The sequence below is a fragment of the Xiphias gladius genome, chromosome 10 (assembly GCF_016859285.1).
Source record: "Xiphias gladius isolate SHS-SW01 ecotype Sanya breed wild chromosome 10, ASM1685928v1, whole genome shotgun sequence".
Taxonomy (NCBI): domain Eukaryota; kingdom Metazoa; phylum Chordata; class Actinopteri; order Istiophoriformes; family Xiphiidae; genus Xiphias; species Xiphias gladius.
This window is the reverse complement of record NC_053409.1, coordinates 16,077,315-16,096,518: the sequence shown is the minus strand read 5'-3', so window position 1 is coordinate 16,096,518 and position 19,204 is coordinate 16,077,315. Positions and strand designations below refer to the sequence as shown.

General features: G+C 42.6%; 1 protein-coding gene across 4 annotated transcripts in view; it reads left to right on the top strand.

Annotated features, from left to right (window-relative positions):
• The first annotated feature begins 8,086 nt into the window (after window positions 1-8,086).
• qkia (QKI, KH domain containing, RNA binding a) overlaps window positions 8,087-19,204 on the top strand; it is an 82,779-nt gene continuing 71,661 nt past the window's right edge. For 2 of the 4 annotated variants that reach the window (XM_040136649.1, XM_040136651.1), the window contains exon 1: window positions 8,105-8,538. In XM_040136649.1, coding sequence (XP_039992583.1) covers window positions 8,394-8,538 — 145 coding nt within the window. In that variant the 5' untranslated portion in view covers window positions 8,105-8,393. Of the gene's footprint in view, window positions 8,539-19,204 lie in introns of all 4 variants that reach the window. The other 2 variants (XM_040136652.1, XM_040136648.1) reach the window with 2 other exon arrangements.

Sequence of the window (19,204 nt, the reverse complement as noted above, 5' to 3'; positions counted from 1 at the left end):
CTTTGAAAGAGGAGCTCATATTCTGTTTTCCTTGTGCAGTCCTCTGTAAAGCTCCCCTTAAATATTAATAAGGCCTGCTAAAATCTCACATCCTGTTTAGGTTTGTATCTGTGCTTATGTGTGTGAAAGTTAGTGTGTTTAGATCCCAGAGTAGATCACCCCACAGGATCAATCCTTCTCTGAACAGATGTGATCAATGAGGATAATTTTGCCTCTCTCCGTCACTCTTCTTCTCCCACTTTCTCTGTTCTTCTTCGTCCTCTTCCTCTCCTACAGGTCTTATCAGTCACAAACACTCATTTCTTTCCCTGCTATGGACTAGCAGGTGCGAAAAAAAAAAAACAGGCGTATGAGCAAGTACACAAATACAGCAGGAGCAGGAATGGATCCACACTGTTAACAATTGGCAGGGACAGACGTAGCATCGGCTGGACTTCTTTAAGCTGTATTGACACCAGTGTGTTCTCCACCAGGGACAGAATGAGGAAGGGGGAGTGGGGGAAACTTGTTTATCCTCAGCCTGTTTTACATGTCTCTTACTGTAAAATAGTATCGTGTGCCTTGTGTGTCATTTCCTGCTGTTGATTGATGGTCAGCAGGTTCGAGATGGGAATTAGGAGGTGATGTTTTCCCATCACAACCCAACCCCGCCCCCAACATCACCCTCTTTCCTCCCATCTGGTTGACAACAGGCAGGCCAACAGGCATTTCAATCACCAGATTGCCAAACCACTGGAGCATCTAGACTACAACACCTAAGGTGACCTTTAAAAAAACAGAGAATAGTGAATAGCTGCGGTCGCGACACTGGAATAGGTTATTGGGAACGCGGAAGAGCTCGAATGTTGCAGCTTCAGCTTGAATTGTGATAGATTTTTCCTCATGCCACTCCACACTCTAACACTCCACCAGCTGCCACATAGACCTGTAGTGTGTGAATAGTATACACACTTTCTCATGCATAGTCTAATTTGTGAGGAATAAAGAGAAAAAAAACCCAAACCTATCATAGTTACGTTATTTTCATTTGTTTTTTTGAAGTTTGGCTGTATGGCATGTGTACATCTTTTCTTCATCCGCTTTTAGTATCCACTTTTCCTGTTCCCACAACCACAAGTAAAGAGCTGTGGAAAAATACTGGTATGGCTCAAGTGAGGTCCAAGCTAAATTTGAAAATGCATCTTTTTGTATCCCTTTTGGCCTTCCTTAACTCTGTAATCGACTAAGCAGGTAGATGTCAAATATAACATGATAGATGGAGGTCTCCCTACTCCCCCCGTGTATCTGAAAATAGCACTGGGTAGCCATTTATCAGGGAAACCAGTTCGTTTAACCTCATCAAAGTGCACAAGTACTAATAACAGCAAAGACCGTAATGCCTCTGAGTTGTGGGGACGATGACACACGGACATAATAAGGCTTCAGCAAATTGACGTGACACAACCTAGCTTTTCCTTTAGGTATTTAAATCAAATAATCCTGTTCAGAGACTTGCTGTCTAACTGTAAATGGGCCGGCAAAACATGCCTAAACCTCGAACCCACAACCGGTAGAAGAAACATGACCTGATATTCAGGACTGGACTGCCGCCATTTTGCATTTGGTCAAACCAGCCTGGTCTCAACAAAAGGTGTACGAATAATACGCCAATTTCCTTAAGTCATTTTGCTTGCTATCACTAAGCATTTTTGGCATTTCGTGTCATACACGCGCTCATGCCCACGTTATTTCGGCACTTGCTGCCAAACGCAGAAATGAATTGAGACATCGCCCTCACCACAGACCTGTCTGTAGTAGAGCGCAACAGGTAGCTGAATAGGTTCTCCTGGGTAGCGGCTAGCCTGGCACATTGCAGTTAACAAATATTGGCTACTGCTGTCCATAAGTAAGTACTCAAATGGCTGATCCAAAGCTGGAACAGGACACAGCAAAGCTGTTCGTCTAGACTGAGTTGGCTTACCCGTCAGCTGGCAAGTGTGGCAAATTTTTATGAAAGCAGCTACATCCATTTTCAACCGGGGCCAAAAGAAATGACTCAAGATGTGATTTTATATTTAATGAACAATCGTATGATCCGCTACATCATCATTGTGGGATTTCCTCCCAGTTTCCCTGAATTTAGCAGTCACCACAATTTGCACAGATTGTTTTCCCACAAAATTGTCTCCCTGTGCACACCATTTATGCAACAGGACACTGTGCCTCAGGTTCAGACTCCACTGTTTGTTCCAGTTCTGACTTTGAAGACAACAGTACAGGAACCTGGGTTAACACATTAGGCGTTGGAGCTTCAGCCCAAACTCTTATTTCCCACCAGGTTATTCCCAAGAATTATATCGACCCCTTCCTAAAGCGATGCCGGGAACGACCCAGCTACCACCTCTGTGGTGACCAAGCCGCAGGCTAGCTCCATTTTATGTACTTGTACTGGACTAATAGTCATACCCACACCTCGCATCAAAATGAAGTCTGCAGTGTTCGTATCTGAGGAGAAAGGAAGAATCACTTCACACACAGAGGTGTGTAGCGCACCAGTGTCTCTCAAGATTTTAACTGCCACTTCCTTCTTTCCAGGCAGGGACACGTAATCATTTGAAGAAAACTCTGAATGATAACTTTTGCTTTCAGACTCACACACAGAGGGACACAGGGCATCAGAATGACGCTCCGTTTGGGGCCCCAGCTGGGCTAAAGAAATAGCAGGGGCAGCCAAGGCAACAGGTTTTGCTTGCACCCTACCTGAAAACTTTACTTTTCCTTTAAGGGCAGGACATTCATTTTTCCAGTGTCCTTTATGTTGGCAATAATTACAAGTCCTACTGGAATCGTTTTTCTTCCAAATACTACGCTCAGGCCTGTAAGAACCGGACTCCCCATTTGACACAAAAGATTTACCCATGCACGCTGAAAAACTATTCCGCTCTGCACTAACACCGGCTTTGCCAAATGTATTTCTATGAGTCAGAAGATACTCATCAGCCAAAGTTGCTGCTTCTTGCGGTATTTGAACTTTTCGTTCATTTATGTAAGTAGCAATACCATCTGGAACGCAGTTTTTCAGTTGCTCAAGTGCTACTAAATCACACCATTTTTGAAAACTTTTTTAACTTCTGATGCAGAACACCAGCAATTAAACTGTACAACCAAATCTCGCACAAATTCAACATGAGTCTAGTGTTCCTTCTTTCTCAAATTCCTGAAACATTGCCGATATGCTTCGGGAACCAGCTCATACGCAAACAACACTGTCAACAACAAGCATAATCCTTACTCTCTGCTACAGTCAAAGAATGTTAGGCCTCCTGTGCCTTACCTGTGAGGACACACTGTAACAATAATGTGCGCTCCTCGTCAGACCAGTCCCGGGACTCTGCCACCCGCTTACACAAAGAGAAAAAATAAGGACTGGATCTTTTCCTGTGAACTTTCTGTTTAGCAATGTCAGGTTAGTTCCAACATTAAGTTGGCTTTCTACTTGAACAGCACCCCCACCAAACAGCTTTCCCTCTTTTATCAGCTTCAGTTTATAGTGTTCCAGTTCCAATTGTGTCTGCTCATTTTTTTGTTTTGTTTCATCACTTCCAATTCCAGTTGTTTATGCTGTATCATTTTGTCATGTTCCAACTGAACCAGCTCCTTTTGGTTTTCAAACATTAAAGCCCCAGAGACCACTGCAGGGGAAATTGCATCATGTTTCCCCACATCTTCAGACAAAATCTGATCTTCCACCGGTTGACTTTTCAGAAGAGTTTTTACATTTTCTTTCAAACATTTATCAGTCACCTCAAAACCAACGTGCTCAACAATCTTTTATAACTGGTCCTTCATAGACTGATCCAATAACTCTCCTGAAGTAGTCTGAATAAAATCCTCCACAATAGAGCCCCTTTTGAAAACCACTTACCCAAGACTAGAAGACAAACTGTCCAATCCCCCAACGTACCTCAACAAATACTAACTAACTCAACTGTAGTCGTCAAGTGGTTAATTTCTGGGGAGTACTTATACACTCTAAATCAGTGGGGTGGGAAGGCAACTGGTCAAACAAGCAACCCCCTCCCCCAGGAGCCCCTGAGGTGTTCCCACGCAAAACACTCTACGCACATTCACCACCGCACTATAGTTGAAACAACGGATTCCCTAAGCAGAATCTGCTGCCTGATACCTAGCAGGGGCAACGGACTAAAAAAAAAAAAAAATCAAATAATTTAAAGCCAGCACTGCACCAAAAATCACTTGCACATCCTTTCTCCTCGTCCTTATAGTCTACAATTCTTACTTCAGGTGATTTTAAGACAGATAAATAATGTTCAGTGCCTGACAATAACACATGCACATACAAGCAAGTATGAGTGCAACAGTGCATGAACACATGCTGACCAGCATTAGTGGGGCATTTGTCATGCCAAGCTTATGATACTAGTTAAAATGAATAATAGGTACATTACGTATTTCTCTGTATATGCTGTGGTGGCTAGAAGGACATTAATTTCCCTTCTCACCTTCCTCATGTAAATGTAAATGGCGCCGATTCTCCTCACTGTCCCAAAACTAGTACGTGAAAAGAAAAAAGGAAAGATCTTGTTCCTGTTTGCATGTATGTGTTTTATCTGAGCCTGTGGGCCTCTTTTCGCCTCCTCCAGAACCAAAGCCGTTATCGCACACAGCCTTGCCTCAACAGAGTCACCAGCTCCCATTCACTTTCCCGCAGCTGTGGCCCCCAAGGCAGGCTGCAACCAGCTACAGGGCCCCTACCAAGGGCCACATTGTCTTGTTTAGCATACTTTCAGTTGTAAACCCAGGGCGCTCTCCAAGCTCATTGTGAGTGAGCTAACAGCCTCTCTTCAAAAGGGGCTAAACGCATGTTCATTAATTATCTGGATCCTTGTTAATTGGATTAATTGTTGAATAGAAACCGTGTTATTAAAAATGACGAAAACACAAGGGCAGGGGGAGCAAAAGGGGGGATTAATATCGTTTCTGTTTACTCTCAGGCTGTCAGAGGATGCAAGCATGCACGCACAAACGCGCACACACACACACACGCACACACACTCACACACATTGAGGTTTGCTCTGCCAGTCTGTTGCTGTGTCTGTACCTGTGTGTTGCTATTTTGCACACATATTAACACATACACAGAAGCCGTATGTGACCCAACTCAGAAGAACGAGCACTAGGCAAGGTGCAAATTACCATGCGCACCGTTAGAGATAAGAACTAAACCCATTTTCAAAGCTCAGAATAAATGCCAGATTCTTTTTGATGCAGGAAGACTGTGACTTTTTCTGTCGCTTATATTCAAAGAATAAGGGAGAGAAAAAAAAAAAGGAGAAACATAAAGTCAACACCATGAACAATTTAGCTATCTCCAAGTCACATGAAAAATGGGGTTTCTTATTCCATCTGCCTATCTACTTACTCTTATCCACCAAAATCACTTATCAGTGTTTGACTTCAAGGGATGTTTTATCATTCTGGCTTGAAGATACCGCTGATACTGCAGACTGTGTGGACGACAGGACTAATATTACATGTCCTGTGTAATTGGTGGCGGTGCAAATGACAAGCCATTATGCAAAAACCTTACCATCTGTGTTTTCCTGTGGTCACTGGTTGGAATTATGACAATTAAACGGTCTACACCAGACACTCCAGAAGACAACAGATACGTAAGCGGGACACTTCGGATATTAGGCTGTTTAATCCAACCAAAGAAAATCATTTTCATTTTGATGTGCAGTGCACAGTTACAAACAGAAGTCCTCGTTGACATAAAAGTCTAAGAAATGATCATTTCTGCCTAGTCTTTACTGAATGATCACTTCTTAAATATTTCAAAGAAGTGACTAGAGGCCAACATAGATGAGGACAGTAAGTTATAAACTGCATCTCTGCCTTGATACCAATGTTTCTGCAGCCTCTCTCAGTAATCTGTCGCCAGTGATGAATATAATACAGCTCATCAGAAACCTATGTAAAATCTCTCAAGATTAACAACTTCATTTTTTTAAGATATGGTCTCATCTGAACCAGACTTGGTTGTCTGAGACTCAACTGAGGCTTTACAATAATTAGAATAATAACATACTGTAGCTATATGTAGACGCTGGTTGAAGGGCAGAGAAGCAGGATCGGGTAAATGTGCTGGACTGGTTGTTAAGGCAACTGTATCTGTCTTCCCGCTTTGATGTGGAGACTCCTGTCGCCTGCTTCACTCCCAAATGCTGTTATCTGGGGCCGGAGGACTAATTTCACGTTTTTTGTGGGGCTACATGGAATTTTTGTGTGTGTGTGTGTGTGTGTGTAAGGGGCTTTAAAATCTGTGTGTGCTTTGTAAGCGTGTGGCATATGTATGTGTCTTTTGAGTCAACGATTCTGTGACACTACTTTAGTCTAATTAAACTTATCAAAAGGCATCACCAGATGTAGTTGATCAATTTATTGGACATGTTGCTCTAATTTGAAGAGCTTGGATTTAATTTTCTATACCAACACAGCGGCAACAAACTGAAGCCAGAAGGTCATAGCGCAGCTGTCTTAGCATTTGTGCACCCAGTGTGGGGACTACTTTTACAAAGACATAAGTGGGTGAGCAGTAAGCGGACAAACTGAATGAGAGTCAAGGTCAGAACTCAGATTTAGACCGGGGCCCCTCTCAGCCAACAGCTGTTAAAATCAAAACGGACCAGTTGTGGTTTATTTTCACACTAAGCATGAAACCGGAGGTAGCTGGTTTGTGCGTGTTCCATTGATCAGGGATTTTAATCTTCTGAGGATATGTAGAAAGGTCCTCCCAAGGACAGGACAATGAAAAGGCTCTATTGATTACCGGAAGATTGATCATTCGGTCCCATGACAGATAACAAGATGTACAAGTCTTGAGTAACAATAGGCATTTTGTAGGTTAAGGACTGCACAGGTTGATCTTGGTCGTTTTTTTTTTTCATATCTCAGCACCTTGAAGTGAAGCCTACACATGAAATCCACAATCAGTCTGATTCATAGGCTGCTCTTAGCAAGTATACTACCTCTGTCTCACACAAACCTTGTGTATGAAGCGGGAGACTGAGCACACATTCATCCCACGTATGACTACTCAAACCAGTTCACCAGTCCATACCAGACGAGTAGACCCATAGACGTAAATGCTAAAACCAGACCAGACCTCGTAAAATCGAAGTGACAAATGGGGCTGCTGTGTTTTCAAGTAGTCACTGTAGTTGTCACATCTCAAGTAGTCACGTCTGCTTATGAAAAAATTAATGGTCTTTGCGAGAGTAGAGCCGACGTTGTGGCTGAAAGGGCTCTACATCCCTGACACTTTCAAAATAGGGTTGATAAAAGAGTTTTAATCCTTCTACTTCATTGTTGGTATACTAAACCTTTTTACAACCTAACCTAGATCTCTAATGGAACCGGAAGTGAGTTAAAGTCAGCTGAAACTGGCAAAAAAGTTTTTTATTTTAGAAGCAGATCATTTTGACTTATTTAAATGCATGCTGTGGGTGTTGCCAAATCAAAATAAATCAAACCAAAAGAAGACTCCCAACTCAGTATTTTTAAAGGATTTACCTGCTGTCAAAAACAAAGAGAGACAGAGACTAAAACCTCAGGTGATTCAACTCCACATCACTTTTACACAAGTGGTCTGTGATAAATGGGCTGCCCTTTGTTATTTACTCTTTCAAATCAAAGCTGAGTAATAACAGACCTGCAGCCTAGATTTAAGGTGGACCCACTGACACACAGTTAAAGTTACGAGACCACTGACGGCAGAGCCATACTCTTAAGGAACAAAAAGACTGTTTGAGTGAAAAATGTAAGTGATATGATGTCGCTGCTAGCGAGCAAAGGGAGAAGAAGTAAACGTGTGCAGCTTGGTGTTGACAACACTTCAGGGGTATTATGTGCATTCCTGCGCACTGCACACCATTGGCCCGAATTTCTGTCCATCGCTCCACCAACCGCTCCGCCCCGCCCTCAATACTCCGATCTGAGCGCTCATTGGGTTTCCCATTAGTCCCCGAAAGCCCCGCTGGCCAATAGGTGTTGAGGAGGACGGACCCTTTCCGGTGGAACAGTCTCTCGCGCCTACAGTGTTGGAATCGAACGTCCCCGAGCGCACACGGCGTAGAGGAGAGTACGGCGCACGAGTCTCTGGAAGGGAGATAACGGTTTGTGTTTTTGCCCCCTCTCCACTCAAACAACAAGAACAAACCAAACCTGAATTTTTAAGGGGGGTTTACAGAGTCTTCTGCTCACAAGGAGGAGGGAAGCGAGGGATTGGAGCCGCAGGTTTTTTTTTTTCTTTTTCGTTTTTTTTTCTCTCCTTTTCCTAAAAGAGGATTCTGTGTTTTGCGTTGGTTTGTTCTTCGCTCTCGCCGCAAAGATGATGGTCGGAGAGGTCGAAGTGAAGGAGCGACCGAGGCCGAGTCCCGACTATTTGATGCAATTATTAAACGAGAAGAAGCTCATGACCAGTTTGCCAAATCTCTGCGGCATCTTCACACACCTGGAGAGGCTTCTCGATGAAGGTAAGCGGGCAGTCTGGAGCGATGGGGGAGACGCCGGGGGAAGGGGGAAGCGTGACCACTGCGCAGTCCGGTGTAGGCACGGCTTCGCTGGGCGTCCCTGCTGCGTAATGTTAGCGAGACCCAGACGCACACTATCATCGGGTACCCCGATATTGCTGACAGTGGCAGGCATAGTAACACAACTTCCACAGAGCAACACCTCACATCCAAAACAAAACAAAACAAGACAAGATCAGTAGTATCTTGCGCGAGTTAGTTTTACCCAAGAGCACAGCGAGATTTGGATTTGAGAGTTGTACTGCTAGCGTTAGGCTTCCCCGGAGTTTGTTACTGAACTCTTGACTTTGAGGCTACAAGACGAAAACTTTCTCATACTCACTTAAAAAAATCTGAAGTACTTATCGCTGTCAACGTATTAACAAACAATGTTCTCAGAAAAGTTTTGAAGTGCACTTTGGGTTGATCAAAATGCCGATCTCAATTTATTTGGAGGGGGCCCTGATTCCACATGTTCCACAGCAATTTAGCTTGGGCTAGCCACATTTCAAGCTAGCGAGCCTGTTTGTCTGCGTTCCATTGAACTCCTCGGGAACCAAAACGGTAGCGTTAACTTAGCCACGTATTTAAATAAAGATTTAACCAGCCAATGCAGCGTCTAACACATATGTCAAGAAGTGTTACAAAGGTTGACTTTCGTTTCCTTTTGTTTTTGCTTCGAGGGCCGTGTTAGTTGTTGCCCAGCGGCCGAGCTTAAAAGCACGGTGGAATGTGTCTGCTTGTTCCCCAAACAATGGCCAGTTAGTTGCTGCTGGGAGGGGGAGTGGACGAAGATCATTGCAACCGTCCAACTTTTTCATTACACGGAGCACGGTTTCGTTTGTCTCCCTTCTCTTAGCTACTACGTTATTTGTCCTGAAGCACTGAAGCTATGGTTCTCTCGATTATATTTCCTTCCCTTGTTGCAGCAGCCGTCGTGTATATTTTTTTTTTTTTTTAATGCGAGACAAGCTTATACGACCAAAACTGCGTCGCCTTTGTCGGCTGCGCCGTGCCGACGGCTTTTTATTAACATTTATTCTCTACCCTTTGTCACTGATTATGGCACAAGCTGCGAAACGCGGCTTATTTGCCGTTTATGTTTACAGTGTCAATAACATAAGCTGGTGTAAGCGGAACGTTGGACCTATGGTTTATGTAACTGATCTGGGGACACTAGAGAGCGCCACAGCCCCCTAGCAGACTGTCCCCATGCTGTGTGTAGTATCGGATTGGACACCATGACACCGATGGTTAAAAATGATAGACATTCTGTCTGCTTCACAAGATAAATGAGAGATGTCTTCGTAGACGACAAAGGACGTAAAGAGCAGTGCATACTTTATAGTTTCGACTGCATGTCTGGATGAGTAGGATCTTCGGTATGCAGTTGCTAAACCGGTCTGCAAAGATTTTTTTTTTGCTTCCCTGATGGGTGATAAACAAGACAGTTTCGTCGTAATGTGGACCCCCCCCCCCATCCCGCTAGGAAACTACAACAATGCAAAAGAAAAATTAAAAATTAACTACTAAAATTAAATTTAAACCTGAATGTTATTTTGGTGCAATACATGGTAAGGTCCCTCTCGGCTGCCCGTTAAAGGCCACAGACACCAGTTATTGTCTTTAGCAATATTATAGTGCTTTACATCTGGAGAACTGTGTACTTCAATTTCAGGTTGAGGCTTGCAGAAATAAAGTAAAGCAACAAATCACTGTTTGTTTATAATTTTCAGGGGTGTGGTGATGGCATTTTTCCCACATTGGAAGCATTAAGATTGATTTTCTCTCCACATCCAATAAAAGCCTCATAAAAGAGGCACTATGAAGTTTTTTTTTTTTTCTTTAATTTTAGAAAAGCCAATTGCTTTATTGTACTCAATTTGGAACGATGGGTGTGTTGATATTTTCATTGAGGGGAGAGTCAGGAAGCAGACTTGTTTTCTTTTTCATCCCTGCTCCCTTTTTGCTGTTTGCCAGCCCCCATAGTCGTAGAACCTGACGGTCCTCTGAACAGTAAAGAAAAGGGACCATGCACACAGTCTGTGTACCTCTCATTTACTCTAACCACTCACCCGTGCTGCTTTTGGCACACTGTATGAGTTAACCCACTGAAAGTAAGAAACTCTTTTTTTTTTTTTTTTTATATATATATATATGTTTTAAAAAAAATCAACTGTAAATTTTCCGCTTACTGACTTTCGCTTTGACAACCAACTAATAAAAATCTGTTTGCAACCAAGAATGACATGATAAAGGTTTACAATTGTGTTTTTTAATGGGCTGTTAACCACGAAAATTCACTAAACTTATAAGTTCACGTATAAGTAAATTTACTTTCTCTGTGACTTCCTAAATCCTCTGGTGATGAGGAGGTACAGAACATATCATACATCTTAAGTTTTGAGCTATTTTCATATTTTCTTGGGGCGATTTTGTATAATTTGTCACATTTCTATGAGTTTTGTCTGTTACCTGGTCGAATATATACCATTATTGCTGTGCACTAATTGGCAAAGTAAAGTAAGAGAGGAAACACACAGCACTTAGCAGAGATGTGGTCCGAATGTGGCATAAGCAGTAAGTGCTTATAAGCAGACTCAACATATCTGAAGCCTGCAGATTTTCAATTTTTTTTAAATTCTTATTTTGTAAACATTGTCTTTGGATATTGTAAATGTTTTTTTTAAATCTAATTTTGACTTATAAATTTAGCCATTGCATCATTTTGTAAAATAAAAGTCTGATATCAGAAAGAAAATGATGGAACTGATTTGCACGTCATTATTTCCTTAAAAGTAAAAGCTTTTTCAACATATATTTAGATTTTTTTTTTTTTTTTTGTACAATATGGTTTTATAGCTTTAGGGGTTGTTAGAAGTTCAGAAATTGACCCTGTACTGCCAGACTGGTGTGACGCTTTTATGCAGTGCTTGGCAGATAGAGAAGGGATAAAATGTTCCCTCATCTGGTGTTCAAGAAGTCATGGCTGAGGCGCTTGCGACTCCCTAGCCTTAGTCTCACTCCTCTAAATCCACACGACTCTAAGGTTTACAAGGGTTTCCACAGCACCAGTCCAAACTTTACCCTGCCGCCAAAAATTGCGTGTGTGTGTGATGAAAGCCACCCCAGTGCAGAGGAGGCCTGTCTGACTGTCTGGTTCCTGTTAAGGGCTGTTTGGTTTGCTTTTCCCTTTGGACGGAACCTGAAGCCATGATGCAATGTTTGGGGCCAACCTTCTCCCGCTCCACTGGTGTAAACTGACCCCACCCAGGACTAACCAAATGCACGATCCCGTGTGTAATTTTTGAAAAAGGGAAACATAACTTATTTTAAACACAGTAACAGCATTTAAAATAACCCCTCCCTTTGGCCTAGTCTTCTTAAAATTTTGTCAAGTGTGTGGTTGGTTTTTTTTTGTTTTTTGTTTTTTTAAAATGTGCTGCATTAGGTGTCCTGTGCTGTGAGTCCAGTGTCCAGTTCACAAAAGTAATTGTTAATTGTTTTTTTAATTGTAGTTGATATTTGTGTGATGATGGATGAAGTATGTTTTGTGACTGCGGTAAAGATAAACATTACACTCGGCTGCAGCATCCAGGCAGACAGGATAGTTGGTGTTAATTACATTTGGTCTAACAAGTTATTTCGTTTGGTTTGTGTAGTTTTCTCCTCAGAGCGTATTGTGAGAGATTTTTCAATCAGTTCTGTCTCATTGAAAGGAGGTGGCTTTTCAAGGCGACAAGGAGAACGCATATGCTACTTGAAAAGCTATTGATGCTCAAACAGAGGTAGACACATAACCATCTGTCAACAAAGCATCAGCTGTCTTGTCCACTAAGGGACAAAAGTTTTTCTGTGTTGTCGATAAAATCGACACTTCTCTTCTGACACAGTTCTTTTTGGTAAGCTTAAATGTGATTGAACATCTCAGTGCCTTCCTTTGTCAGACTTAAGTGCACCTATAAAAGCCAAAATCTTACCAGTTACAGCTGGATGTTTTTAAACTCTTTCCCAAATTGTCCATCTCTGAGTATAGCCTTCTGACAGCTGCACTTCACCCACACCCACCCAACATTTTGTGCATGTCTACACAGCTGTTTCCATGGCGGAAGAAAGCTGACACCACCCTTGTGTGTGACGACTGCTCCCCCCTTGCTTTAACGGCATGTGTGCACAGACGTCCATGTTACGGTGCCAATATGCGTGTAGTCCCTCAAGGTCACTCTGGCCGATTGACAGGCCCTTTTTGAAATCCACTTGCGTTGCAGTTGTTCATCTCCCAGAAGTGACACCTGCTATGGGTTTTTTTTTTATTTCTCTTTACGATCTGCCAACCAACAAGCTGCTTCAAATTGCTATATTTTCTCTTGGCAGGAGGAGACAGCCCATATAACACCTAGAGATGTAGCCTAGTAGTAAAGTGCGGGTGTTGTTGTAAGCTAGCGGAGCATGGGAGAAAGGGAGGATTTTTAATTTTTTGTTGTCATGAAGTATGGTGAGTGTTTCTATGGGGAACAGAATACTCAGATTGACTGAAAAAAATGATTCCCCCTACCTTTTCTTACAGGGTCTTTTTGAAATGTGTCTGTAAGATGGTTAAATGGCCCATTGTTCCATAGCACGCTGTGTGGTGGAGCCACACCGCATCGTACCATACTTTTTCGTGCCTACAGCATCCCCCTTCCCAATTCAGTTTTGTGTCTGCTTGCTTGTCTCTGTGTGCTGTGATTTAACAGGACATTCCCGGGAGAGCTGTCAGCATTTGGAGGACAAACTGTCTGCTGTCCACTGTTGTGCCTCTGTAGGGAACTGGTCCTTTGGGAACAGCTGTTTAGAGAACAGATTTTGATAAATGGGAGAATGCCAGAAGTCTGCATTTGGTTTTCTTCCTGATGTCTCATATTTCTGTCATTCTGTCTTTGTGGTTGTACCCCTATGTCTTTCTCTGTCTGTGTTGCAGTCTGTGCTTTCCCAGTGTATCTTGACCCTTTGTGTTCCCCGGCAAGGGGCTAGACCTGCACTCACCTCTGACATGCAATCAATTTAGCAGCTAACAAGACTGAGCACTGCTCACAAAGTAAGATGCAGCTTAGAGCCGTGAGAGAGCACAGATAGAGACTGACAGGAAGAGAAAATTCAGGGTGTTATGCCAGGACTGTTGTTGCAATCAGAAACCTGTTATACACCCCCACCCCAACCCTTTCTCTTCACCCCACATTCTATCCCAAAGCACCACTTATAAGCTGGAATTTAATTAACCGAGAGCCATTCTGTGAGCTGGTTTACTGAGCCGTTGCCACCACTGAGAACACAGAATTGGAGGCTTTGTCCTGTCTTTCTCTGTCTGCCTCTCTCTTGCCCTCATGCGATTCCTCTTTCCCAGTCTCTCCTCCCTAGTAATAAATTAGGTGGTGGTACAAGTCTGACAGGGTGAGGTGTAGGGGTTGTGGCAGGACCCAGCGTTGCCTAGCCTGTCTTCCTTCTGACGTGCCTCTGCCAAGAAGTCGTCCTATCCAGTAGTGCCCCCCCCCAACCCACCCACCTGTGTGAGCTTCAGCCCCAGTTTTAACTCCAACCCTGGACCCAACTTGCTCCCCTGGCCCTGCTCCAGCTCCAGCAATGCCACCTCCCAATGGGTGCTGTATGATAAAGTCATCCAACGACAGCTTGGGCTCTTATCTCAGGCCTTAATCCCGTGAGTGCTGGGGCCTCCTTATCACTGCTGCCTCTGCCTGGCCTCCTGTCTCTGTGCCCTACCCTGACTGCGTGGCTGACTATCTGGCTCGCTGTCGCCAAAACTTAGTGTCTTTCCTTCTATTACTGCTGGCTGTTAGACAACACATTGCTACAGGCTGTTTATCTCTCTCTCTCTCTCTCTCTCTCTCTCTCTCTCTCTCTCTCTCTTTATTTCACAAGCCTTAAAGCAGAGCAGTCCCATTAAAATTTACAGTGAAAAAGGTAACCAGATACACAGTGAATTTCCCTGAAAGGATTTTAATGTGTGGTTTCTGTCACAGTAGAATCATAGCTCTATGTGTTTGTGTGTGTACTAGATGATGAAAGGCAGTGCTAAAGAGGAAGATGTCTTGGGGGATGTTGTAATAATTATGTTACAACAGGTCCCTGACACTGACTTGTACATTAAATTGTGTTGGTTGTTCCTTTTTTCTGAAACCCTGGCTCCTCCCATTGCCCTTGACCCAAGTTGAGTCAGCTTTTACCGTTTTTTCTTTGTGTAAAAACATCCACAGGAAGTAACGCCCATTTCAGACAGGAAAGGAAAATGGAGAAGGCGAGTCAGGGGCTTGTGTTTTCGAGAGGTGGGTCTGTGTCTCAGCTTTGTTTTGACTAATTTAGATTACATCGTGAATCATCTCTCAAACTCATCCTTCTTCCACACATTTGTGTGGATATGCAGAACAGTTAGGGGAAGTATGAGCCCCACCCTGTTACATTCTTTGAGTGCTTCAAATAGATCTCCCACCCCCCTCGCTCATAGTAGTCCCCAGTATTTACTCGCTCTTTTTCCTTCTTCAGTCTTCATTTTTTTTTTTAGAGTATCTGAACTGACACAACAGATAGTTCCAATAGTTAAGTTTCTCAAGAATCATACCAGTAATATTTGTCTCCGTTTCCTGATTCATTCCCAATTTTTATCATAGAAAAGGAGGTGAAAAATGAGCTGAATGCTCACTCTGTTCCTCTCGCTCGCCCACCCCTTTGCATTCATTTTCTCTCTCCTTTCAGAGGAGAAATGGCAAGCGAGCGTTGGCAGCCAGCTCAGGAATTTTACTGAGAGCACTTAACCTCCAGCCTGGTGTTTGTTTTCCCCACACACTCTTTCATACTGTGTTTTTAGCTCAGATTAATGTGAAAGCCGTCCACAGTGAGACATAAGAAATTCTACTTGGCTTTAAAAATCTAGAAATGTTGAATGCATGTCTGTAATTGGAGTTTTTGCATCACAGCTGGTGGTACTAAGCTCAGTTCCACTTGTATGAAAATATCGGTGTCCAGGGATGTTTTCCATAACCGTTTAATTTTGTTACACACTCACCCCTATTTCACTAAGTGTTTCACTGTGCAACATCTTCCCCTCATCGTTGTCCAGACCCTCTAGTCTGAGAGGGGTTCACTAGCCCTGTCCTCCTCCAAAACATCATCAGTCTGCTTGTGGTTTGCAGCCTTTGCCTTGGTTTCCTACTAGTCGCAGGCTGGCCGATAAATCAAAGAGGAATAATTTACCTGTCCCCCCAGCAGCCTGTGTTGTTTCTGTGAGGCTTGGCAAGAGCAGGTGGTGCTGCCATAACCTTCCCTAAGGGCCGCAGAAAGTGAGGTGGCAAGGTAGTGAGATCCCTCTGTAGCGTTTTTTCGTCAAATACCAACCACTAGGAACTCTTGCCAAAACCAGTCTCAGCTGCTTCCCTGAATCTCTACGGCTTCTACAAATTTTTCAGTCCTTACATGTCAAGTTATATTCACAGTTCTCTCTGTTGCTCTTTTCTGCTTTGTTGATATTGTGCAAAATACATTGGAGTTTGCTGCCACTCTACAGTTTCACTATTAATCAAAAGCCAATACATATTTATGTCAAATTATGTTTTTTAGCCTAGATTTTATAATGTTCATTTCTGCATCATTTGCTTTAATCCAAATTTTTACTCTGGCATTCCCCCCAGTATGTTTTGCTGTAGTTTTTATACACTGTTACATTAACCTCTGATGCAGCTGTCTACTCAGGTAAACTCTCCAACTGCAACTCTATCATTGTCTTCGATACATCTGTAGTCATGCTTTCCAGTGGCCAGTCTTCACTCTCAAAGCAACGCTGTAGTTTGCCAATCATGTTTTGTATTTTTACCTCGAGCAGTCATTGTTCAACTGGCTCTGTGTCTTGAGTACAGATGATGTCTTTTAAAGCTGTCTGCTACACACTATTTGTTTTATTTTGTTTTTTTGTTTGTTCGTTTTTTTTAGATGATGATGTCCCTTTAGATTTCTTTGGTCTTTCTTTGAATGAAATTGACATGTTGTGTGAAAATCTTTACAGCATCTGCTGGACTGCCACCTTGGGGTAGACATTCAGCACTGAGGAGACCAAACAGTACCAAAATAAGAACTGTCAATTTTGTTTAAAACAACTATAAATATTTTTCAGGTGATGTTTGAGGTCAAGGTACTAGCAATATTGATAATAACATACTGATTTTTTTTTTTTTTTTGTCTTCAGCAGATTTTAGACTCATATATCAGTTTAGTTCACATTTAGAAATAACAACTTAAGAAAACCTCCCCAAAATTCTGAAAACAATATTCAGATATATTTCACTTTCACGCAGACTTTTCTTAAATAGTTAAAAAAATTTGATTTGTATGGCTCCCACTTATTGTATTTCTGAATAAAAAATCTGATTGATTTTGATACATTAGAAAACATTTGATAATAGACAAGCACTCAAAAGACACAAATAAGCACCGTTTCTGTCGTATTTTTATGAGAATTGCCTTTCTGCATGCAGTTTTACTAATTGTTTTTTAAAGGCAGTGAAGCAGGTTTGATCACATGTCAAGTGTGTTAAGTGTAAAACAGAAGCACAGCAGTAGGTAGGAAGGAGAGTAGTCTAAAGCAATTGTGCTCCAAGGTTTTCTGTGAGCACACTGTTCTCCGTTTTAGTGAGTTTATTCCACACTGCAGTTATTCAAGATCGTGGTGTTTCTACCACCTGTTCCAGCACAACCTCTCCTCTGTCGCCTACTTCACTATGTATGAGCTTGTGATTGGATACCATTGCTTAGGATATCAGATCCGAAAGGGGTTGCAATTTAGCAACATACTGCTCAACACGTTTTTTCCCACCTCCTTGTAGCGATGGAATTAATGCTCTTATCTGGGAGCAGGTTTGCACAGACTTCTTAAAGCAGTGTCACCCAGAGGAGTCACTTATTTAAAACAACTGTCCCCTCAACCTATTCAGCAATGTTTCAGTTGCTTGAACAGGGTATCCTCTGTCTCACTGACAGTCACACATAGTGACTGTCTAGCCTAACTAGAGTCACATGTGTTGCACAGTTGTCTTTTACAGTGGCTGTTTGCCCTGCAGTGTGCTGTAATGCAAAACATGATTTCCTTAGCATAATTTATGCCCATGTGCAAGGCATCCAACCACAAGTGACGATAGAAATGCATGAATGAAGTCAGAGTTCTACAAATGCAAGTGAAACAGTGTTCTGTCTGTTCTGTTTGTTTAGTATTTGTCGTAGCTTGTTTGTTTGTAGTGAGGCTTAAGTCTGTCTGTCCTTATCAGTGCAGTGGTTGGGAGGAGATTACAGAGCAGGAACAATGGGTGGTTTTGTATGATTAGGCTTTAATTGGTGAAACAAAGAGCCTCTTTAGCACTGTGTGTAACATAGGAAAGACTGGCATAAAAACCCAGCGATAACTGGCAGGGAAGAATGTGCTGTCTCTATGAAAGGGTTAGAGAGCATGAGCCTCATCCCTGCTCAGTAGATCGATTGTGTTCGCTGAAAGGAAAAAGACGAGCAAGGCTGCCTGGAGCGAGGGAAGGATGGTGAGTGTGATAAAGAACAGTGGGGGGAGACAGAGGATTCCTATGTGCTGTGAATGAGGTCATCTGGTTGGTTATGAGGAAGGTCACTGACCTCTCCCCCAGCTCCACACGCCACCCCTCTTTCCCTCCCTTCCTCCCCCTCAGCTAATGGTACACAATGGCTTTTTGTGCTTTAATGGGCCAGACGCACACAGTGGGTCGTTCCTATCAGTTCACATAGAAGTACGCACATAAGCGATGACTGTCAAACAAGGCCACTGCATTGCAATGCCTTTGTGCGCATTGCATTTACCACTTGGTTTATTAGTAGCATGTACCCCCCCCATCTGTATTGTTGCTCTCACAGTTGAATGGTGATAGTGGAGACAGCTTGGAGCATGTTGAAGAAAGAAAGAGGTTCCATAATCTTTTTCTTATATTTTTATTGGCTAGAAAAGCAATTTCTAGTGTAAAGCTTCTTGCCGCAAACTTTGCTTTGCATCACAGTGAAATGGTTAATGTTAACATGATTACTCCAGGTATATTGTGTGTGTGGATTGTAAACCACATTCCCTTGTGTTTTGCGATCCAGGAAGCAAAGCCATTCCAGGCTGCCATTTTTCAATTGTTGCATATAATGAAAGAAACAATGTTAACATAAAAATATTGAATATTAGATTAATGCACGACATGTGTTGAGGTGGTGCTGCAATCAATTTATAGACTAAATCTCAGGTTGCAAACCTATAAAATAGCTTCTTCGCTGGAAGCATCTAGAATGGGATCAGAAGAAGACTTCCATGACATATCCAATTTTACCTGACTTAATTGTTGTTGTTGTTCCTGTTTGATAACTTGATCTAGCAACAAAGTCGGGCAGTGTAGCATGGAGGGTATCTTAAGTAATAGCGTAAATTGGTAGTGCTAATGGACTCTACAGGCATATGTTGTCTTTTTTGATAACTGCCGTACAAAATCTGGCCTTATGCCATTCAAGAACATCCCTAACCACACATAACTTGGATACTTTTTTCCCCCTGACCCCAGCCATGATCCTAATTACTGGGGTTTGAATTCCAGAT